At 41.6% G+C, this 23816-nt stretch overlaps 2 protein-coding genes across 3 annotated transcripts in view; both read right to left on the reverse strand.

Moving 5' to 3' along the window:
• Positions 1-242: 242 nt before the first annotated feature.
• rnf183 (ring finger protein 183) lies at positions 243-3469 on the reverse strand. 2 transcript variants are annotated; one of them, XM_031754301.2, is made up of 2 exons: positions 2419-3469; positions 243-1860 (listed from the first exon to the last, which is right to left on the reverse strand). In XM_031754301.2, exon 2 carries the CDS (start codon positions 1796-1798, stop codon positions 836-838), a length of 963 nt encoding a protein of 320 aa, XP_031610161.1. In that variant the 5' UTR covers positions 1799-1860; positions 2419-3469; the 3' UTR covers positions 243-835. The 2 variants fall into 2 exon arrangements, with proteins under 2 accessions (XP_031610161.1, XP_031610160.1); XM_031754300.2 differs by having other exon boundaries at positions 243-1863.
• A 100-nt stretch (positions 3470-3569) lies between these two features.
• dhx16 (DEAH (Asp-Glu-Ala-His) box polypeptide 16) overlaps positions 3570-23816 on the reverse strand; it is a 29001-nt gene continuing 8754 nt past the window's right edge. The window contains exons 9-21 of the mRNA XM_031754275.2: positions 23411-23521; positions 23206-23321; positions 21977-22187; positions 21783-21881; positions 20626-20778; positions 19286-19426; positions 17708-17870; positions 17504-17622; positions 16727-16794; positions 13913-14075; positions 13505-13666; positions 4753-4926; positions 3570-4231 (exon numbers count right to left, since the gene is read on the reverse strand). Coding sequence (XP_031610135.1) covers positions 4103-4231; positions 4753-4926; positions 13505-13666; positions 13913-14075; positions 16727-16794; positions 17504-17622; positions 17708-17870; positions 19286-19426; positions 20626-20778; positions 21783-21881; positions 21977-22187; positions 23206-23321; positions 23411-23521 — 1809 coding nt within the window. The 3' untranslated portion in view covers positions 3570-4102. The remainder of the gene's footprint in view (positions 4232-4752; positions 4927-13504; positions 13667-13912; positions 14076-16726; positions 16795-17503; positions 17623-17707; positions 17871-19285; positions 19427-20625; positions 20779-21782; positions 21882-21976; positions 22188-23205; positions 23322-23410; positions 23522-23816) is intronic.

The raw sequence follows: 23816 nt of genomic DNA on the forward strand, positions 1-23816 counted from the left end.
ACCCTACATCAAAGAGATGGATGACACGCTGCAACTGATCCTCCGCAATCAGCCAGAAAAATGCCACAAAGGGCGTGACGCCCGTGTTTGTCAAACAGGCTTGTCATCCTAAAACTCCCGATATTCACAGCTGGGAGGAAGTTGCACAATCCACCCTGTTAGCAGGTGTGTTTACACCATTAAAGGGGATCAGGTGTCTAAAGGAAGCATGAGGGCTTCTGAAAAGAAATAAGCAGCAGGTGTGTATCAGTAGAGGACAATCTCAAATATGCCTTTATTTGATGGATATGTTGAGAAATACTTGCAGATATATAAATCATCTGTGGCATCCGTATGTACATTGGGTTTAGACTATAAACAAAATTAGTTAAGAACTATAAACTCTGGTTTGCGAGATCAGCGTTCAATCCAGAGATCCTCCCAACCTTTCATCACAGAGTGTAGTGCATTTCAACATTTACAGCTTATTTCATCTGTGCACATGGTTCCTTTTTTGTGTTCAGCCGCTCTCACGGTGAACACAAACACGTTCAGAAGAGAATAAAAACAGGAAACACGTCAGTCCCTTTTCTTCATGTGCACCTGCCAGTTCTTTTGTTTAAAAAAAAAAATGTTGCTCTCCTGGTTTTCCTTCATTTCTCCACGTCACTCCACGTGACCCAAGCTTGAATGTGCTCAGTTTGTACTTCACTATTATAAACACAAGGTGTGCAAAGTGGAACAAGGGTCACTGGAAGTTTCATGTGATTCTCTCTCCTTGTCCACTTCATCTCCCCAACTATCACCCCACCCACACCCTTCACAGTCCTGTCCTTGAAGTGGACGTATCTCTAGTTCATGGATTGTGTTCTGAAGTGTTGTTTGATTGAGGTGGAAGTGGGGGGCGAACGTTGTTGCTCAAGGACACAGTGGGTACGATCACAAAAGCCAGAATCCCCACCAGCATGAGCGCCACAGTGATGGTGATGATGGTCGCCACCACTGCGTAGTAGCATTGATCTGAACGGAACATCCTGCGCAGGCGACCTCTCACCCTGTTCGGAGGTCTGCCTACATCCACCACAGTGGTCGGGGTGATCCCCTGCTCCATTGCACTCAGCTGGAGGTTCCCGCTTGGTGCTGCCTGAGTGTCTTGACTCTTGGTAGGCAGACTGACGACATTAGGCCTGGTCGGGCTGTTGGGAGGAGGGTTCTTCAGCATCAGCTTACCCTGGCTGCGCTTAAAGCGGATGGACAGCGCCCGCTGCATATCTGGAGGGAGTTTGCTGATGATGTCCCGATTATTTCCCAGACGGGGCAGGTCCCGGCCATGAGGGAGCTCAGTCACCTCTCTGCACACGGGGCAGGACAGGGTCTTGAGCTCAGGTGAGGTGACGTTGATGCGAGCCAGGCACTCCAGACAGAAGGTGTGCCCGCATGCCAGCAGCTTTGGGGTCTTGAAAACATTATCGTAAGTGCAGAAACACACAGCGCACTCTGTGTCCTCCACGTCATTTTCAGGGGGTTTCGTCCTTCTCCGATCGCTCTCTCTGCGGCGGCGCCCGCGGCCCTCCTCGCTCCTTCCACGATGCCTCCTTTCTCCATGGTTCCTGTCTGACTCTCTCCTCCTCCCTCTTTCCGTCCTCTCAGAGTCAGAACTCCTCGATCTCCTCACTCTTGATGGTTTCTCTTTTTTCCGGTGCTCCTCCTTGCTGTTCCTGTCATTCTGCCCGAGTTTGGGTTTGACGTTAGGGGCCTGGGGCTGCCTGACTCCATGGCTCTCTTCGGCCCTGCTGTTTCCCTCCCCACCATCACTCATGCTGGAGTGATGTCAGAGGTAAAGTGCCGTCTGGAATTCGACTCCTACCAGTTTCCCAACAGCTGCTGTGGAAAATTAAACCTCAGATGAGTTTATTGGCTCCCAAAAACAAGCAGAGCAGGAAGTAAGCCACAGGAATTTACCTGCTCAGTCACCACTGCTGTTTCACAGTGATGAAGCAAGAACGCCTAATCGCCGGCTGACATCTCGATTGTATTGAAATGCTGTTTGTTATTCAACATGTTTGTGCTGCTTTAGTCTTGACAATTGATAAGTTGCTATATTTGTTTAGTAGGTTTTCCTGCACAGAAATTGTGAGGAAACATGAGCCGGGAGTGCTTCAAGTAGAGGCTGGAATTCTGAGAAGTAAAACTGGGATTTCTTTGTAACGCTGTAGCAAAGTTTCCATCGTACTGAGTGAATTTACATCGTTTTTCATTAAGTTTTAACACCAACAAGAGGTTCAGAATTCACATTTTTTACATTTCATAAAAAAAAAAAAAAGGCAGCACAAACATGTTGGCGAAGTTGCAAGAATTCCCGAGTTTTTATAATTTCATGACTTTTAAATGGACGCTGAGAAAGTAAAAAAGAAACAAAAAGAATTTGTGCACACTGACCTGTGAGGTAGATGACTGCCGGATCAGTTCGTCAGAGTTGATCTGACATGTAATGCAATTGTGTGTCAGTGCAGTAAACACTGCTCATGACTGAACTTCATAACTAAAAACAAACAGTGACTGTTTTGATCTTCCTGCTTCCCTCTTCTGTTCTTATCTTTGCTCTTATATCTACTTTTCTAATTGAGGGCTCGGCATTGCCTCCTCCTCCTCTGAACCCTCCCCCTTTGCCACGCTGCCTCCCGCCCCCCTTTTTCTCGTCAGACCAGTTCAACCAGCTGCAGAGACCCAGTGCTGCTGCTATTGTTTTCATTAGTTTCTCTCTCTGTGGACTTTATAGATACTCTAGTTATTTACTTAAATAACCCCCATGTGGCCACTCACACTAAAAGATGATGCATGAAACTGACATTGCACCCCAGAGAATCAAACTAATGTCTCCCTCGTGTGCAGACTAACCCAGTGTCACATATCAGATCAGGTACCTGTAGCATCACATGATAGAAGCACATGTCTTGTCTTGCTGTTTGTGATTCTTAGTGTGATACAAGTCATGAAAAACAACAGTCACTGTCAGGAAAATTCCACTCTCGCTCCATAAAGAGGATGACAATGCATCTTTGCGAACATACAGCATATCAGCATGTCATATTTGTCATTCCTCTGCCACCGTCTTGTCACTTCATGGCTTTACAACTCAAACAAGAGAAGCTACATAGCTTTTCCTCAAACCACAGGCCTGCAGGTACTCACTCTGCACCTGAGAGCCACACAGCCTGAGACAGTAACTCCAGATTTAAGTCTTTGACTTTAAAGATTAACAGTGTAGCACAACTGCACATCGTAGAGTTGTGTTTGTCAAACAGCTCAACAATCTTCTGAAAATACGTCACGCTTTATATCATAAAAACATGCTGCGGTATGAGGGTCCCTGAACGCACATAAAAGTCAGCATTCCTTTGCCAGGTAGCGTAACGTGCCTTGTTTTGGCTTACACAATCAAATAAAATACGCCCTTTACAAACCAGAGGCATGGACGTGACGGGAAGCCTTTCTGACATTAAAACTTCTTTCCAATTGTGAATTTCCTGCCAATAAAACCAGAAGAGCAAATACTACTGCGATGAGTAATTATTAAGCTGAAAACCAACTGGACTGTAAAACTTTATTGCCATAGAAAAATAGAACAAAAAGAAGACAAGATAAGGAGCCTCACACGTGAGCATGCTTTAATCGGTGCCAGCTGTGACACTTTGACACAGAGCGAATAAGCGAGCGGTCAGGTGGGCGCTGAAAGCCCAACAGTCACGTGCCGATTCACAAATCCAGCTGGTGAGTCCGCACTGCTGCCATCAGAGCGGGAAACACAGATCCAAGTGTGTTTGTTTTTCCTTTTTGGAGACCCAGCTCTGTCGGCTGGTTGATGATTAAACCAGAGTCGGTGCGTGGTCCACTTCTCACTCGACCTCTCTCTCTCTTTCCGTTTTGAAAATAGAAACTTGTCTGAAAATACTGGTGTGATTTGCATAATGTGATTCAAATTTGCAACTGACAGTCGATTGCTGTCAAAAACCAAGTTACAGCTCAGAAATGTTTTTACTCAGACTCGTGCGCCTCGTCCTATCCTGAGTGAGAAGCACTTTTTTTTTCTTGGTATCTGCCGTGGACGGCCTTGACCTTCACTTCAGCCCAGCTCCTCTTTTGTTTTGCCCTGCTTACGGGGCATCTTCTTGCTGCTGCTGTCCTCCAGCTCTTTGCTCTTGTAGTAGTGAGGGGCCACTTCAAGCAGCCAGCCGCTCTCGATCTCGATCACCTGAGTGCAACGGAGGACAGAAGGCGAGGGGAGGTTAATCAGTGGACCGACACGCAGCCATGCCTGTAGTTAAATATTGTTCTGAAACACTGACACATCGTCATTAACCACTCGTACTAAACTCAAAGAAGGGTGTGACTGGCTTCTTTAGATCTGAAACAAGAGCTAAAGGCTCAGTCTGTGAAAAACACAACAGAAAATGCTGCAAACATTTGAGTTAGACGCCTGTTGGGAATAAAGAAGGCTACACGCTCGTTCTGATTTTTTGTGTATAGTCACCTGACTCTTAGCAAGTTCTCAAATTATTTAAACACAACCTTAATCGGACAACAGCATGGCACTGTGTTTCTATACATGTATATCTCTATACAAATGCATTAGCAGTGTGAAAAAGTACAACCCTACTGCAGCCAGGTGCTGCTAATCAAATACACTTAATTAACTGAGCATTATTTACCTCATGGGGGACCAGCTGAGAGTTTTATTATGCTGAAAAAGCAAAAGTGTATCACATGGCCAACCTGTCTCATGAACTCCTTGGTGGTGAAGACCAGCTCGTGGTAGATGAGCCAGCGGGGCTGCTCCTCAAACAGAGAGCTGTTGGGGTGCACGTAAACAGTCTGCTGGTGCTTCACAGTCTTGTAGCCTCCTTTGCTCAGTCTGGCCGTGTGATAGAAATATCCTGCAGTCACCGCCTGCAGGAAGGGGAAGATAAGAGACAGAGGAGGGCAGATGGGTTAATAAAGAGGGATTCCTGGCTCTGCAGGGAAGAACAACAAGAAAAATACAGAAGCGCTGGGCACAAAAAGAACAACGTTAGAATATAACGGAACAAACGAAGTGTGACTAGAATAAAACATCTACTCTTTATTAGAAAATTAATTGCTAATTAGAAGAACTCATGTCTGAAAGGAGCCACTGGGGAGCTGCAGCTCAAAACTTCCCATAACTGCACTCAAAGCTTTGTGACACAAACAGCAAATAACTTCTGTGGAGGGAAGAGAAGAGTCTTCACAAATCTCCATTTTGCTACCTCCACATTAAGAAGTTACTAATCGCACACACATCAACATCAATAAAGACAAGAACATCTTACTTTGCTAGTTAGATTAACAATAACGAGCACAGTCTGAGGCTCTTGGTTAACACCGTTATCAGACTCCTTAATCCTGCTATGTCTGCTTTTCCTGCCGTATCTTCCAATGACTGTGAAAAGTTTCTAAATTTCTATATTTCCAATTCAAGTCTGGATCCTTTCAACCTGCCCAAGTGTCTCATCCAGTTATGTTATTTTAGTTTAATCCGCGTTCCCCAACAGATCTACTCGATATGGTTTGTCATAAGTGCATATCTTTCTGCAAACTCGATATTATGCTACAGAGATTGTACCTGTGATCTTCCAATGACTTCTCCCTGTTATAAATCAATCACAGCCAGCATCTTCCCTCTGCTTAAAAAAACCCTCCCTAGTTGCCAGGGTTTCAGATAACCACAGGTCCATTCATTTCCAAAATTCTCCAGGAAGCTGCTTCTCATCAGCTCGTTCGGCTGGTTGAGGAAAACAAATAATAAATTCCAATCCGATTACCAAAGAAACACAGCACTGAAACAGCATTACTCAAAATTACCAGTGATATTCTGATGCGCTTAGATAACAGTGAATTTCCTACTAGATGCTAACCCTGCCTTTGAGACCACTGATGATGCAGATTACAGACCAGAGCCGGTGTCACTGGCACGGCTCTCTTAATGGTTTTCATACTTATTTGAATTCACATGAACGTTCTCATTTACACGCCTCATATCTGGAGCCTCCCATGGCTCAACCCTTGGACCAGTTCTGTTTTTTTTAATACATGTCACCTACTTGTGAGCTTCAAAAGTATTTCTTAGCTTTGCTGTGCTGATGACACTCAGCTGTATTTTCTGTATTTAACCGCCTCTCTTACCTCTGAGGAAAACCTGAGGTTCTAATGTTCTTTACTGAGTCAGTACATCAGCACGCTCACCGCCAATATCAAATCTTCTGCTAAGAGCTTGGTATTACTTTCGACCAGCATTCGAAATGTTGACTTCTCAGAGCTACTGAGTCCTGTTCCACACAGTTGGTTCGGCCCATCCGCCCGGCTGAATCTGTGGTTGGTTTTAAACGGTTACCTTTTCCTGAACCTTTCTCTCACTGTTTTTAGCCACAGTTCACGTGTAACGCTTGTATGGAAGTGTGGAACTATGAAGTACTGTGTAACTGTGTTAATAAGAGTATTAATGACAACAATAATGATAATGCAGAAGAGAAGCTGCTCAGCACTGTGGCTGACTCAGCACATTGATGACTGGTTCATCCAGTCTGTTGATCAGTACAGTACGAATAATGCACTCTATTTACCTTTGGGCAGAAGGCTGAAGAAGGTTAAACTAGGTTATTTTATGAGATACTCTTAAAAAGTCTTACAACCTTAAACATATAAACTTAAAAGACCTTTTAAAAAAAATAAAGCAGTGTTTTATGATCTGAATACTTCAGGGGTTAGCTGACCCGTTGAACTTTATTTAACTTTTCTTTTATGTCATTTTTTGATGACATGATGTAAAATGTGTTTGACATCCTTGATTTAGAGGTTCTAGCACCTAAACTGCCTCATACCACTGAGGTCGGCTGAATCTGTGGTTTGTTTCTGCTGAGAAGAAGTCAGGGCAGATACTTATTTAAGACCATGGTCTTATCATTGCTTGTATGGAAATATTTTTGTACATCTGAATGAGTGTGCGTGTACATGTGAATGGAAAGTTGGTATATGTACTCTTATGTGGATTTTTTTCTGTGGTAAAAATTTTTTATGCAAGTTTATTGTTGTTATTATATTGTTATTGTAAAATTACAACTTTGTAGACAGGTAGAGAAATCAGTTCTCGTTTAGCTGAGATGAAATCCTCTGATGTTACTGGATCGTGTGGAAAAACTCAACTGTTCTGCTTGAAACTAAATCAAGACCTTGGAAAACAGGAAAAGAAGACAATCAGCACTGAGACTGAAACATCAGGGTCTGAGCTAGGATCCATGTGGGATTCACAAACAGAAACCACGCAGATCCTCTCCACAGTGAAACCTCCTTCCACTGTTCACACTTTCTGTAAAGTAGGCCGGGTGGTGTCGGGCGCCTTCATGGGCGTGTTGATAGTTGCTGACACAGCAGACAGACAGCGGCTGTCATGTACAAGTCTTGTAGCATGTAACCTAACTGTCTCTCACTTTAAAACTGAATGATCGTCATCAGATGACTAACTCGGCTTTTTATGTTTTGTGTACAGGAGCTGAGATGTTGATGCTTCCTGGCTTTAAATGTTGTCTCCTTAAGCCAATTATTATTTAATATTATTAAATAAGTTGTGCGTTGTCTTTTTTTTTCTATAAGCTGTAGGATGTTTGACTTGAGTGAAGACAGCGTGCAAAGGGAAGAGGTGTGACTCAGCTAAGAAAATAAACGCCCTCTGCTTATCGTGAATACTTCAGGTGTGCGTTCACTACACACACACACACACACACACAGGTACAGGTATGAGAAGGAAACTCACACAGCATCTGCCGGCTGATGATTTACAGGTTTCCTCTGACAGATCCTTTTATTCTTTTAGTTACAGAACCAGAATCCATTTTTTAAGCTTGTTATGTTGGTAATGTCTTGTCCTTGAGCAATATAAAAGATGCTCTTGATCGTGAACTTTTACCTCCCACAAGCAAGTAAAATTAATGTTCACAGAAGAGGAAGACATTACAAGAAATCATCAATCTGGTGTGTCAAAGAAAAATGAAGCAATTTTTTGCCCTCAGGCCTTCAGATTATTTTAAATTTCCACCCTCCTGTGCATCACATTTACTGCACTGCATCACTGATGTTTACCTGTGAACATTCAAAGCAGAAGCAAATATGAAATGGTGTTGATTGCTCCACAAACAGGTCACTACCTACACTACGTTTTCAACATTTATTCAGTTTTATTCATCCTTCCAGTGGTTTTTATTCCCCTGTTCTCTCCTCACTCTCTCATTATGTCGTGAAAGTCGTCTTTACCTTGCATCGACTCCACTGGATTGTTTGAGTGATTCATTTGTTTAATTTCACCTTATTCAGTTTAATATTGCTAGAACTGATGTACCAATAAAAAAAAAGTAGAGCATAGTTTCTAGAAAAGTTTTTAACAGAAAGAAATGCAGCAGAACCAGGCTCGGAGAGAGTCGGCCATGTGCCGTGAGGGGACGTGAGGGGAGGGAGACGGGACCAAAGAACAAAAGACGTTCTAGGTGAGAAGAACAATTTTAAATTTGATCCTGGATGTAACCAGGAGCCAGTGAAGAGAAGCAATATGGGATAAATATACCCTCTCGGTCTCGTTCCTGTTAGTAATCTCGCTTTTAGAACAACCTGACAATAATGAATTATAATAGTACAGCGCAGAATAAATGCATGAACTAGTTTTTCACTCTGAAACAGGAAGTTTCTATTTTTAGATATTGCGCAAATGCAACAAAGCAGTCTGACATATTTGTTTAATATGTTCGTTAAAGGACATGTCCTGGTCAAAAATGACTCCAAGGTTTCTCACAGTGTTACTGGAGGCCGAGGTAATGCCATCCAGAGTAAGAATCTGCTTAGATACCATATTTCTAAGATTTTCAGGGCCGAGTACAATAACCTCAGTTTGATCTGAATTAAGAAGCAGAAAGTTAGCGGCCATCCAGGTCTTTATGTCTTTAAGACATTCCTGCAGTTTAACTAATTGGTGTGTGTTACCTGGCTTCATGGATAGATAGAGCTGCGTGTCATCTGCATAGCAGTGAAAATGTATCCTATGTCTTCTAATGATGCTGCCTAAGGGAAGCATGTATAATGTAAATAGAATTGGTCCTAGCACTGAACCCTGTGGAACTCCGTAGTTAACCTCAGTGTATGAAGAGGACTCTCCATTTACATGTACAAATTGGAGTCTATTAGATAGATATGATACAAACCACTGCAGTGCAGTACCTGTAATACCTACAGCATGTTCTAAGATAAGATAAGATAAGATAACCTTTATTAGTCCCACACGTGGGAAATTTGTTTTGTCACAGCAGGAAGTGGAGAGTGCAAAAGTTATATAGCAAAATTAGAATACAATAAGAATAGAATACTGTACACAACTGTAAAGAATAGAATAAAATAAAATACTATATACAGTAGAATAAATAGAATAAAATATACAATAGGATAAAAATAGAATGCAAATGCTTTATACAACTGAGTAAAAATACAACTTTTCCAGAAGAAGAGTATTGCACTTTTTTTTTTTTTTTAAAGATGAGATTCTAATCGCTCTAATAGGATATTATGGTCGACAGTATCGAACGCTGCACTGAGGTCTAGCAGGACAAGCACAGAGATGAGTCCACTGTCAGAGGCCATAAGAAGATCATTTGTAACCTTCACTAAAGCTGTTTCTGTGCTGTGATGAGCTCTGAAACCTGACTGAAACTCTTCAAATAAGCCATTCCTCTGCAGATGATCTGTTAGCTGTTTGACAACTTTCAAGAACTTTTTTTTAAATAAAAGGAATTTTGGAGATTGGTCTACAATTAGCTGAATAGTTTAACTACTGCCAACTTAAAATTAACAGCCCATTAACAGAGACACATTGATCATATTTAATTAAAGCATTAATTAATGGTAGGACATTTTCTACAGTCTTGTCAGAGTCTAGACGTGCTGATGGTCCAGAGGAAGAAATTATTTAAGTTGACTCAGAAACATCAATTGAAGAAATCTGAATAATTGAACACATTTTTGAATAATTAAAAAAAAAATTAAATTAAAAAATAGAATTAAATAATTAAAAATTATAAGACAAAGGAAGTTTTCAGGGATCTGGTAAAATATTTCTATGCCATATGTCAGAACAAGTTCCAGAGGGTGGTGAAAGTGGTGGGTGGGCTGATTTATATGCTTCTGCATGGATGTTAAAAAACACAGAGCTCCGATATTCCTTGATGAGGACAAAAACCCCTAAAAACAGCAACGTCTGGTCACCATGTGATTTAGCTGAAATTGAAAATCAAGTCCATTTCATGATTTAATACTCATAATATAATTTAAAGCACTTATTTTACATTTTTTGTACCCATGGCACACCAAAAAGCAAGCAAATATTTCAAGGCCTATCTCCAATCATACGTGCACTAAGCAGCCTCTAAGTCATGTGGCATGTCATTAGTTATTTTGATTTTACTGACAAATTAGGAGATCAAAAGATTGCAGATGTCACGCTAGTTCCCAGTTTACAAGATTGTTGCCACTCCACTAGCAAATACTTCCACTGCGTCATCAAACACTCACTGGCACAAGTTTCTTTTAGTCAGTTTTGAGAGTAAATGAGTACATACAAAAGTATCAATACACAAAAATGACAGGTCAATTATAACTTGTTGTGCAGCTGTATAGTATATTAATAATGCACAACTGTCACAACCATTTGGGAACCACTGATTTATGGACAAAACTTTTTAGTGAATGTGCTTCCTGATGGCAAGAAACATGCAGCTGTGAAACGTGGTCGGTTCCAAGTCTCATTTAGAAAATGTTATCATTCTTATATACTGGTTTAAATATCTGACTGTTCAAAGGCCACGATGTTAAAAACAGTTACACCTGGCAGTGCCATTTCAGACTGTAAACAACATTAATAATCTTATCAGCACAGCAACTCAATGAGTCACAATATGCTAGCGCACAGGTGTCAAACTCCAGGCCTCGAGGGCCGGTGTCCTGCAGGTTTTAGATCTCACCCTGGGTCAACACACCTGAATCACATCATTAGTTCATTACCAGACCTCTGGAGAACTTCAAGACATGCTGAGGAGGTCATTTAGCCATTTGTATCAGCTGTGTTGGATCAAGGACACATCTAAAACCTGCAGGACAGCGGCCCTCGAGGCCTGGAGTTCGACACCTGTGTGCTAGAGGAACCATCCCATCTCTTGAATAACCAGTTTCACCTCTTACTTTCAGGATGTTTCTGGAAGTGTGTGAAGAAAACACATCCACAAATAAGGACCAATTCTCTGTTGAATGGTTGAGTCAGAGCATAGCACCAGCACTTGTACTTTTTACTTTAGCATTTTCTATATGGACAACTCTCATTAATAGGGCTGGGCCATATCATACCATTCACGGTAATACCGGTATAATGTTAGGCAATGATAAGAAAATGAAATATCGCGATAGAATATGGGTAAAACGCGCATGTGCAGTGTCTTTGTTTTCATACGCACATGGCGGACAAAAGGATGGCGGCGACGGAGAATGAGAAGGGCGAAAGCAGATTGTTGAATGAAACAGATGAACCAGAACTGGTTTGTAAAAATGATGCAACTTCAGTGGTGTGGAACTGGTTTGGCTTTCCTCTGTCAGATACACAACAAAGCACTATTTTTGGTAGAGCATGAAAGCAGGCTGTCGTTATTACCGTGTTTTTCGGAAAATAAGTCGCTCTTAAAAGGCTTTCATTTTCTGAAAAATCAATAGTGTGCCTCATGTATGATTTCTGGTTGTGTTTACTGACCTTGAACCGATTTTATGTGCTACACGGCGCGCAGAAATCTGTCAAGAAATGTTTGAGTACAACGTTGGTAAGCTACCAAGCCGCACCGCTTGATGGATTGTCAGAGCATTACGGCTACCGTAGTCAGGAGCCTCGAGGAGTGATACGTACTGTGCTTCAACATAATATTACTGTATTGTGTGTGTATAACCTCTTTTTAAGTTTTGTGGATTTTATACATGGTTATGCTGAGGATATGTCGGCCAGTTTCCACTGGAAATGCCTTTTGGTTAAACTGTCAGCAAGGAATTTGCACTGTTAAATTTTTTATATAGCTTTATATAGATACCAGCTAATTAGTCCTGACACTAATAAAATAGAGCACTACATACTAAACAAATATGTAAGACTACTTTCTTCCATTTGTGCAACATCTCTAAAATTAGAAATATCCTGTCTCAGAGTGACGCTGAAAAACTAGTTCATGCATTTATTACTTCCAGGCTGGACTACTGTAATTCATTATTATCAGGAAGTCCTAAAAACTCACTGAAAAGCCTTCAGTTAATCCAAAATGCTGCAGCAAGAGTACTGACAGGGACTAGAAAGAGAGAGCAGATTTCTCCTGTTTTGGCTTCCCTTCATTGGCTTCCTGTTAAATCCAGAATTGAATTCAAAATCCTGCTCCTCACATACAAGGTCTTAAATAATCAGGCCCCATCTTATCTTAATGACCTTGTAGTACCATATCACCCTATTAGAGCACTTCGCTCTCACACTGCAGGCCTACTTGTTGTTCCTAGAGTATTTAAAAGTAGAATGGGAGGCAGAGCCTTCAGTTTTCAGGCCCCTCTTCTGTGGAACCAGCTTCCAGTTTGGATTCAGGAGACAGACACTATCTCTACTTTCAAGATTAGGCTTCAAACTTTCCTTTTTGCTAAAGCATATAGTTAGTCCTCCTATATTTACACTTCAATAGGTGTAGTCGGTCGCAGCCCCTCCCTGAGCCTGGTTCTGCCGGAGGTTTCTTCCTGTTAAAAGGGAGTTTTTCCTTCCCACTGTCGCCAAAGTGCTTGCTCATAGGGGGTCATATGATTGTTGGGTTTTTCTTTGTATTGTAGGGTCTAACTTACAATGTGAAGTGCCTTGAGGCGACTGTTGTTGTGATTTGGTGCTGTAAAAATAAAGTTGAATTACTCTGCACAACAATCCGTGTGACCTGTAGGATTCTGCTTCGAAAATGTTGGAAAAAACTAGATCCATCATAAGGTCAAGTTCACTGATCTGACTTAGTGGAGATAAAGCCTAGCAGACAGTACTAATGCTCAACTTTAAGATCTAATATCTTATATCATCCACAGTTTTGTTTTTTATCTGTGAGTAATTCTTTAAATATCTTTATGTTTTGCTGTAATGTTTATGTTCTGTACAAGCTAAATATAAATATCACTGATATTATTTTTGTGTGTGTGGCAGATAAGACACAAGTCTTTGTTTGCAAAGTCATGCTCAATCTCAATCTGTGTTTTCATCTCAAAAAGGCCTCACTCAGCAGCACTGCAGCTGTCAGATGAAGCTAAAGCCAAAACCCAGAGTGGGACTAGATGTAGTTTCTTATTAATATGAAGGAACCGATAATAAGACTCTGTATTTTTGCCAGGGAACAGCTAACACTGTGCTGTAGTTCATCACGTCACTAACCTTGCGAACGGGCACGCTGTCTCCCTGACAGCTGACCACCTCGACTTCAATGCGATCCATCAGACCCTCCAGCTGGTCCCTGACATCCCGAGCTCTTCGCATGGAGCGGAACTGGATGAAGTTCTCGTAGCACCACTGTGTGGAATAACCACTCTCCACCCACTGTGGGAGGAAGATAGCTGCAGTTAGCACACAATAATCAAACTGTGCTCTGAGCCAGTGCTGAGTGTGTTTCTAAATGCACCCAAACCCCACATCACCTGTAGGTAAAGCCCATACCTCTAAAATGATCCACTGATACTTGTGTCTTTATCAGTGATTTTACCTGAATTTAGATTGCCAACTTCAACACAGCATCAAATGTGTTTATAAACGTCAAACATGCATGTTACCCAGCTGCGTTTATACCTGGTTGTAGACATTCAGCAGCACCAGGTGGTCTCCTCCGGGCACCACAAAGTTCATTCTGGCGTTGTCGGCGTGCACCACCTTGTCTTTGGGACGGTAGAAGATAGAGTTGTTTACAGACAGCATGGCTGCGATCGTCAACACTTCCTCCGAACATTTGTACCTGGAGAAAAGCATCAAAGAACAAATGTTACAGAAATGAAAATCTGTATGAATCTTGAATTCACTCAACTTGCTTGCATCCTTTATACCCACATATTAGACAGGTTGCATTTCTTCCTCCACAACAGACCCACTTTCACAGGCCGCACATTAGCTTAAATAACAGAATGTTTTTGTTTGATATAAACACAAAAGTCCATCAGTTTAGTTTAATCCAATTTTAATCTCTACAGTCACATTTTAACCTTGTGAATCACCCTTTTGTTTTGTCATCAGTCTTATTCCGTGGTGGAAAAGTGTTGTAAACCCATATTTACTTTCAAACCACTGAATGTTACAAGAAGGTCATGTAGAATCACTCATTCATCTCATTATATCCATCCTTTAGTTACTGCCACTGATCTCCAACTGGGATTTATCACATTTTTTCCCCTCAACATCAAATGCTGTTACCTCTGAGACCACCCGAGTGTTTGGCCTTGTTGAGATGAGATGTTGTCCGCCCTCTGAGACCACCATCAGTCCTACACAGCCTTCATTTGTACTTCTGCTAATTAAAATCCTATGTATTCTTTATTTAATGCTCTCTCTTCGTCTTTGATGAAACTGCTTTCCATTCTCTTAGTGAACAAAAGTTGAACTAGCTGATCGAGTTTCCAACACTCTAATGACTGTAACTGATTAATTCAGCAACGTTCTGCTGTTAAAGTGAGGAACAATCATGTTTCTAACTGGTAAACACGGCTGATTCGCTGAACAATGACCTGTTGAGTTGATTGAATCCAGTCTTTCAGTCTGTTTCTCTGTCATGTGGAGGTTCAGCCACATGCTGTTCCAAACCAACTGCCCATAAGTGTATGAGGGTTAGAAATCCTTCAGAGTCCACAGTCAGGCAGACTTACTGACCACACTGTGTTAAAGTGCAACAGCTTTATTGTTTATGGAAAGGGGGAAAGTCCGCACACCTACAGATACGACTTCCATGTGATTTCTTTTTTGCAGGAGCAATAAACAAACTAAAAAAGGCTTTCATTTATGTGTGACAGATTTAAGAGTTTCATAAAAGTGCCTCAAAATTAATACTTATATTGTTAATATAAATGCTAATAATAATGGGAAACTATAACAACAAGTCAGACAAGAAATAGAGATAAAATGCATAAAAATGCTTAAAATAGAAAGTGAACACACAGCAGTGTAAATCCCTGTAGCTGCTGAATGGAAGTTCTATTTCTGTTAGATAAAGATGATGGCATCCTATGGCAGCTTAGCTACAGGCAGGGTATTTTTTCCACTCGCTCATCAGTGGAAAAACTAGCAACGAAAGCACACTAGCTGTTTTCTTTGTTTGAATTTCTCAGTAGGTGGACACTAGCAGCCTCTAGTCCAGTGGTGGGAAACTACAGGCCTCTGGAGAACTTCAAGACATGCTGAGGAGGTAATTCAACCATTTAAATCAGCTGTGTTGGATCAAGGACACATGTAAAACCTGCAGGACACCGGCCCTCGAGGCCTGGAGTTCCCCCACCCCTGCTCTAGTCTATCTTCATCTTCCACTGCACATGTTCATAAAACGAGATAGCCGAGATACAGAGACAGTGAGGGCGTTAAAGACACAAGCTACACACACAGAGATGTGTCGTGATGCTCTCTCTTTCCTTACGGTTCAGTTTTGATGTAATGACCGAGCATCACTGACGTGTTCTGGTCGGTAAAAACTGCAGCGACTTGTGTTAAACCATATTTGCATCTTTCCTGACTAGCTGCACTTCACTGACAGAGGCACCGCCCCTGTGTGTGTCCACTCATGTTAAATTGTGTTGAATCACCATTTATAGTATTCTTGTATACTTTCATGTGAACACTGCACTGAATGAGCAGCCTCAAAATAAGCGTCTTATCTAATAATGCAATTCTACTTGTCCTCTGAAGAGACCCTTATTTCACATGTGAGCTGGAGTGTGAGGCACTGATTAAAGCAGGATTTGTAAGAATTATTTAGAGACATGAACACACATGTGGTTCACTGTTCTTCAGCCTGTAGATACAAAAACCCAAAACAAACAGCTGCCACAACCATTTTTAAAGATTTCTTTAAAGTAGAATTGTTTTTTAATTCTTAAAGAACTTAAAATAGTTTTACGTTTTTGCTCATCTTCATGTACAAAATCCAAAGAAGCGATGCCATCATCAGGGACTCAAATAACTCCAGCCAGCACTCTTGCCTTCCTTTCCTTTTTCTAAACACCCATCCTAATGTGCGAGGCTAGAGCCAGCCTTTATTTCTACCCTTCTCCTTGTCAAAGTGACCCTTCAGCTCACCTAACTGAGACTCCACGTGCAGCTAAAATCAGCACAGATGTGAGGATGGAGGGACAGACTGGAATTATGCTAATATGTGCACACAAGCTTACCTATTCTACAACTTTGCAATACAAATCTTTCAACAAACCATGCAAGCTTCCTGTATGCTCATGAGCATAGAGGAAGAGTGGGAATCAGATTTCCTGATAATTAATAGTTTAAACGCTTTCATGGTTAATTTCATGAAACCACATCACAGTGCAATGTGAATGAATAAATAAACATCTAATTTGGCAGGTAGTACAGACTCAAGCAGGTGACTATGATGCAATCAAACTGGAGACTCACTGCTCTGAGGCCAGGATCATCTTACTCAGCATGGGATCCACAGGTAACTCCGCCATTCTGCGACCCAGCTGAGCCCCCCCACAAAGAGAAAGAAAGAGTTAAATACCAATAAAACATTTCATTCATTGAATAAAAAACAAAACAAAACCCAATGACCTACAAAACTGGCTAATGACACCTTTACACACGCTCTTAAAAACATCTTCCTGTCCCTGATAATTACTTATTAACACGATCAGATTGGTAATAAAAACTCCAAGTTAAAATGCATCAGCACTTTTGATCAAGGAAGCGAGTGACTTTTCAGTGCTGGAAGCCATTTTACAGCCTTACGAGCATCAGGTGTGCAAAGTACGTGATGCAAATATGCAGCCGAACGTGGCAGAGATGGTCACAGATTATTCCTGTGAAAACAAAAGGCGGCGTATCTCTCCCCTGCAGCTTAAGTTACAGTAAGAATGTAAAATATGTCCAACTCCGCTGCGCCTGTTGGAGATTCAAATGTAGGATGAGGAAGAGGAAGGTGGAATAGTTCACCAGCTCTTTGTGGTACATACTAAAGGATTCTAAATTACCATCATTCTATCTGAGGACAGTAAGTGTGCAAACACCACTGATGTTTGATTTTGGTTTTTTGGCATCTATTAACTCTGTCGGACGGTGCATATTCACATCATGATTCTGTGAAGGTTAATGTCTACAAGCAACCTGTGATTGTAGAAATACTATAAATATATATGACTATACTAAAAATATAGACCGTCTCCAAGTTTGCACCTTTGTGAGCTCTCCCAGGTGGTTGAGGGCTCCCAGGGCGTAGAGCTGCTCCAGAGCCAAGACTAGAGTCTCATGAGGAGGTGGGTCCATGAAGTCGAAGTGAATGAGGTCATTAATACCTGCAAGGAAAAAAAAACTTAGCTCACTGCACAACAGCAGCCAACTGGTGCTTTAAAATCACAGGATCCCTATTTCTTCCCCCACCTAGACTCTTTAGCAGCAGGACTACATTTCCCAAGTTGGTCCTCTGAATCTCAGGCACAGTTGTTTCCTCCATCTCATGTTTATAGGCCCAGGCTGTGTAAAGCCTGAAACATTTCCCAGCAGCCACTCTGCCTGCTCGGCCTGCCCTCTGATTGGCTGAAGCCTGAAGAGTTAAACACACAGAAAAAAGCAGACAGATAAATCACCTGCACTAATACACCACCACACCTGAGCTACAATACATGTCTGTGAAGCCAGTGGAGGATATCTCTGAGGTCTCTTTTTAGTATTTTTATGTTTGACCCGGATCAAAGAGGTTCAAAGTCCCACAAGTCCATGAGCTTATCAGGAGATTTACTTATTTGTTTTTTTCTTTGGAAAGCTGGAGAGGTTTGTTCTTCTGAGGATCTCTGGCTGGCTCGAGTGTGCCAGTCAGGCCCTCCTCCACCTTTCAAACACAATTTCACCACAGGCTGCTTTTAGCAGCCAAAACAGTATGAGTCAGATCAAATCAAATACATTCAGTAAGATGTTTTCACAAAACAGGTTTGCACCAGCTGCCTTGTTAGTAGACAAAACTACAAAATCAATCCACCTTAAAACAACAAAAAAGTCAAAAGCAATCACAGTCCTAGACGAGAAATCCAACGAACTGAATCCGACACGTCTGACCTTTCGATGTCTCAGGTGCAGCTACAATAAAGTTCAGAAAATGTTTGACCTTCCAGGTGATTTCACACCTGTAGTTCAGTTAATTTGGTTCGCCTCAAACAGCAGCATGACTAAAGGATGGTTCAAGGTCACCTGATCCACCCCCAACTATAAGCTTTTTTTTTTTTTTTTTTTAAAAAAGGACATCTTGAAGCCTGATCTTAAAAGCAGAGGGTTTCTGTCTCCTGAACCTGAACTGGGAGCCGGCTGCACAGGAGAGGGACCTGGAAGCTGAAGGCTCTGCCTCCCATTCTAATTTGGGGAACTCTAAGAACACAAGTAGGCCTGCAGTCTGAGAGCAAAGTGCACTATTAGGATAAAATGGTACTATGAAATTATTTCAATTTAACAGTGAGCCAATAGAAGAGAAGCTAATACACGAGACATAATTTCGCTTTCAATTCAGCTTCCAGGACTTGATCTTTAAACAATATAATATGTATAAACAATGTATTTATATTCCAAATATTTGTTTTTTATGTAACAGTTTATCTCACATTAGAGTGATATGTAAGTAAAACAAGTCCTCAGTGAAGCTCCACCCAGGCAGCTCACACCGGGTAGTATTTACTTTTGTATTTTGTATAGATGCATTCAACTGTTCTTTGTTCTATTAATAAATACTTAAAGAACTTTATCAAAATTCATTCAAACCTTTTTGAGCTCTCATATTTAAAGACACAAAGACACCATTCAGTTCCTCCATGGTGAAGTGATACAAGACTGGTCTAACCCTACAGACCAGCCTGTACCAATCCCAAGGATGCACCCGTCATTGTTTAGAACAGAAATAAAAGGAAATAGCTTAAATTTATCGTCACTTCACTTTGATTTCCTGCTAGTTAAACATTAAGGAAAAGCAGTTACCCGTGAGCAAGGTGTAACAATGAGTGACTCCATGCCTGTGCGGGCGTTGTAGCTCTTCTGTTTGCAGAAGCCAGGGTCAATGACGTAGATGATGCCATCTATGGTCAATGAAGTCTCTGCTATATTGGTGGCCACCACCACCTCGGATCGATAAGAAAAGAATCACGGAGAGATAAAGTTAGAAAACATTGCACCAACAAACAGACCGAAGATTAAATCCAGATGATAAATGAGAAGGAAAAAAAAAGACGTCAAAAACATCATTTACAACTGCAGGAAGCACATATTTACCAGGATTCCTAACAGAGAAGCTGTTAAATCAAAGGCTACGATGGGTTGACTCAGTAGAATTTAAAGTTGCTAATGATCAAAGTACCAATATACCACTTAACCTTGTTTACACGCAGCACTAAATGCTTTAGCTCACCTTGATTACCAGACTCAAATCACCTGAACAGGTGAAATTGTTTTAGGTCATAATAGCTGCCATTTTTTAACCTAAGATCATTTGTGGTTGAAACGTTTGTCTTAGGATTGGGCAGTTAAACAAATTTAAATGTGAATTAGGATTCATGTTTCTAGTGATTATAAAAGCACACAATTGGAGTCAAGACTGAAAGAACGACCTGGGTCAGGGAGAGCCAAACTAAAAGTCTGAAGGTTTCGTAGGTGAACCTGTGGAAAGATTACAAGTTAACTGAAGCTCTCTTTGTCCCAACATCGTTCAGAGCCTCACATCCAGTTCACGTTCAACAGTGCATGACAGCTGGCGTTTGGTTTCACCCTGTGATTACAGTGCAGATCCGTTCACCTCCATCTGCACCATCAGACATCCTGCAGTGGAGGAAGACCGGCAGGGACCACAGCTGTGGTTGTGAGATGGACTCTACAGTGAAAAGCAACTGTTTCTCCCAGCACATCCAACTCCCAACCAAGGCACGCTAGCCAATAAATTATGTCAAATATTCAACACCATATTGGCATAATGTTAATGACTTTTGCAATGCTCCAGAAGCTCTACTCAAAACAAAGCAAAAAACAAAAAACAGGCCTGTTAACCTGTTGTGATTGTTATTAACTGGTGCAAACTGTGAATATTCTAATCTAGGAAAATGATCCAAGGCTGATCCAGCTGACAGAGTAAACAGACAAGGAAACTTGTGCAAACAGATTTTAAATCAAGACTCTGGTATCCTGGTTAAATAAGGGTTTAACAAAAACCCTGCTGGTCTACTTTGTGTCAGCCAAAATGAAATATTAGTCCTTCACTGACCTGTTAGTTGTAGGCCAACTGTATTAGGAAACAATAAGAGCTTCTCAGAAATAAGACACTGTCTCACCTTACGCGCTCCAGGCGGAGTAGGATTAAAGATCTTTGCCTGCATGTCAGACGGCAGGTTGGCGTAGATGGGGAGGACGAGCAGCTCTGCTATCTTAGAACCAAGCCGCCTGCATCTCTCCTGCAGCAGCTCGCAACACGCTTCAATCTCCTCCTGCAAGACAGCGAGGCTCAACAATCAGCCGACACACACAAGGACACAAGCTGGAAACGTGCCCTTGTTTCTAGCATATCTAACGTAACTGTTCTGATCCCTCTCCTACCCTTTGCATCCATATATGTCAGGACAATTTTCTAAAATTGTAGAATATACAAGATCAACTTTCTCAGAATGAACGTGGGATTTTACCTGTTTTCTAGAAAAAACAGAGTCAAATCTTAAGAATATAGAAATATATGAATGAATCCATACATGGATGATCAAGCTCACTCTGATCCTTCTTTAGTTTTAGATCAGGTCTGTTTCAGGTTCACTGTGGCCTTTTTCTGACGTTCATTGTGTTTTTTCAGTGCTGCAGGAGCCACATGGCGAAATCAAATTTCCACAGGAAGTGACGTGTTCACTGTGACAAAGAGTTTATGGAGAAAGAATCGTCCTGAGCAACAGCGACTCTGTCATTTCACCTTTTTCCTCATTCCACGAAAAAAGTTATGAAAAAGGATTCAGGTAAATGAAGGCAATTTCATCAGTTTTATTAAAGACAGCTGATTTTCTTGTCCACATTTACTTAAGCCTTATTTAATAAAGACTTTACTTTCATATTATGAACCTGTGATCCTCGGTGGCACTTCCAGGATTTTGATAAAGTGGTATATCCAAACTATTCTACAGAACACGTGAAGATCAATGTTGTTTCACAGCCATCAGTTAGAATGTGATTATATTATAAAGATATTTGAACACAAAGGCAAACATGGCTAGAACATGACGTTAAACTAGGTGTAACTCTTTGAGAGAGTGATTTCTTTCCTAACATGTCATTTCCACAAATCAACAGAGTCTGACGTTTGCTGTCATTCATGTACTTTTACTTTTTATTTCTATTATTTATTGTTGGGCCTGTACCATCTTCCTCCCTGATTTAATTTTAATTCAAGCAGAGCTTCACAGTCGTGTCTGAAGCTATGGATCTCTTGGGAACATGATATGAAGAGCACCTGTCCAGTGAGGAAGACCAGAATGTCTCCGGGAGGCTGGGTGACGTGGATCTGCAACACCGACACCACACACGCTTCCAGGTAGTCTGCCTCTGGAGCCTTGATAAGACAGACACACACAACAACACCACAGTTTGGTTTATAGGCTCTAAAATGCAATATTTACTGTGATAACGATTCAAATATAATCTTACTTTAGTGTAGAAAATATCGACGGGGAACCTCCTGCCAGGGATCCTGAAAACAGGCGCATCATCGAAGAAGCAGGAGAAGCGCTCGGTGTCCAGAGTGGCGCTCGCCACCAGCACCTTCAGGTCCGATCTGAATCTGGCGATGTCTTTAATCAGACCGAACAGGATGTCAGTGTGGAGCGTTCGCTCGTGGGCTTCGTCTATGATGATCACACTGTGGGGGGAGACAGACAGAGATCGTGGGGTGAGAAAAAACAATCAACACGAACAGGTTCAGTAATAAATGTCAAACTACAGAGAAGCCAACAGATGATTTATAAAATAAAGTATCTGCTTAAACTAGATTAGACCACCTGCATTTTGCTGTGTGTGCAGAGAGAAAATATCACCTTCTTTTTCAAACTGCCCAGACGTTCATGTGACAATAGCTTTGGCTAAGGTTGAGCAATTTTCTAATAAGCCCAAGGGTGACAGATCCAGTGAGCAGCACAAACATGCTTTTCAAATGTTTCTGATGAGGATTTCTACTGAGACATCTGAAGGAATATGGAAGTGCTCACTCCAGTTTCCTCTGTTCACAAGATTCACCACTCTGCAGCTTCATTCACATTATGAAAATGTCAGTGTTGATTTGAATGGTCACTATTTTGAGACCTTACAGCCTCCTTGGTGAATTCTATAGCTAGCAGCCCACAGGTGCATGACAAAATGATCTTGATGGAGAGGTAGGCCAAATTTAAATCAGATGAGGTTCCCAAACCCCCCACAGAAGAAAAAGGTAGTGGTAGAAACAGAGAAGGTCAGTATTGATAAAGTTACCAATCCCCAAAGCAAATGTTACCTACTTTTAAGACTGTGTACCTGATTGCCTAAACCAAGATAATCTTTAACAAGCGTGCACACCTGGTTGTGTCTGCAGGCTGAAAGTCAACTGCCCTGTCTTCCTAGTAAAGCATACATAACTCCACAAATCCCCTGCAGCATTACGTTGCTCCCAGAATGTAGCTTTAATAAAGAAAATGGTCTAGGAGAATCATTTACCCTGCTTCCATAAACTATTTAAACATGTAAAGAGCAGCCAGTACAGAAGTCCACTCTCCCATGTCAGCACTGTTACTTTTAGGTGTTTTTTGGTCTTCATGAAAAGGAACATAAAAACCCAGCAGAGGGCACAGACACATTAATGGCACAATAACTTTTTTTTTTTCAATTCTGACAGGTCCGTGGGTCACCTGTAGCTGGCCAGGTCCGGTTCGGTGAGGAACTCTCGAAGCAGCATGCCGTCGGTCATGTATTTGAGCACGGTTCTCTCTGATGTGCAGTCCTCAAAACGAATGCTGTAACCCACCTGGATGAAAGTAAAACACTCAATTTCAGTCTGCTTGAAGGTACAGTAACACTTAAAGTGTTGGTGTAGCAGTCATGTACTAAGCTCACCTCATTACCAAGCTTGACACTCATTTCCTCTGCTACTCTGGCTGCCACAGACATGGCTGCCACTCTGCGAGGCTGCGTACACCCGATCTTCATGCCTCCTTTGGTGTAGCCCTGATGGAAAGTGTTTAAGGATTACCTTGACATATAACCAAATGCTTTAACTTAGACATTCTTTAAATTTTGAGGACAGCCTTTTCAGGATGCTCAGGAATCTCCTTACTCGGGAAAATAAATAAATCACACTGTAAAAGCAAATGGTAAATGGCCTGTATTTGTATAGCACTTTACTAGTCCCTAAGGACCCCAAAGCGCTTTACACAACCAGTCATCCACCCATTCACACACTGGTGATGGCAAGCTACATAGTAGCCACAGCCACCCTGGGGCGCACTGACAGAGGCGAGGC

Source organism: Oreochromis aureus, linkage group 11 (genome assembly GCF_013358895.1).
Source record: "Oreochromis aureus strain Israel breed Guangdong linkage group 11, ZZ_aureus, whole genome shotgun sequence".
Taxonomy (NCBI): domain Eukaryota; kingdom Metazoa; phylum Chordata; class Actinopteri; order Cichliformes; family Cichlidae; genus Oreochromis; species Oreochromis aureus.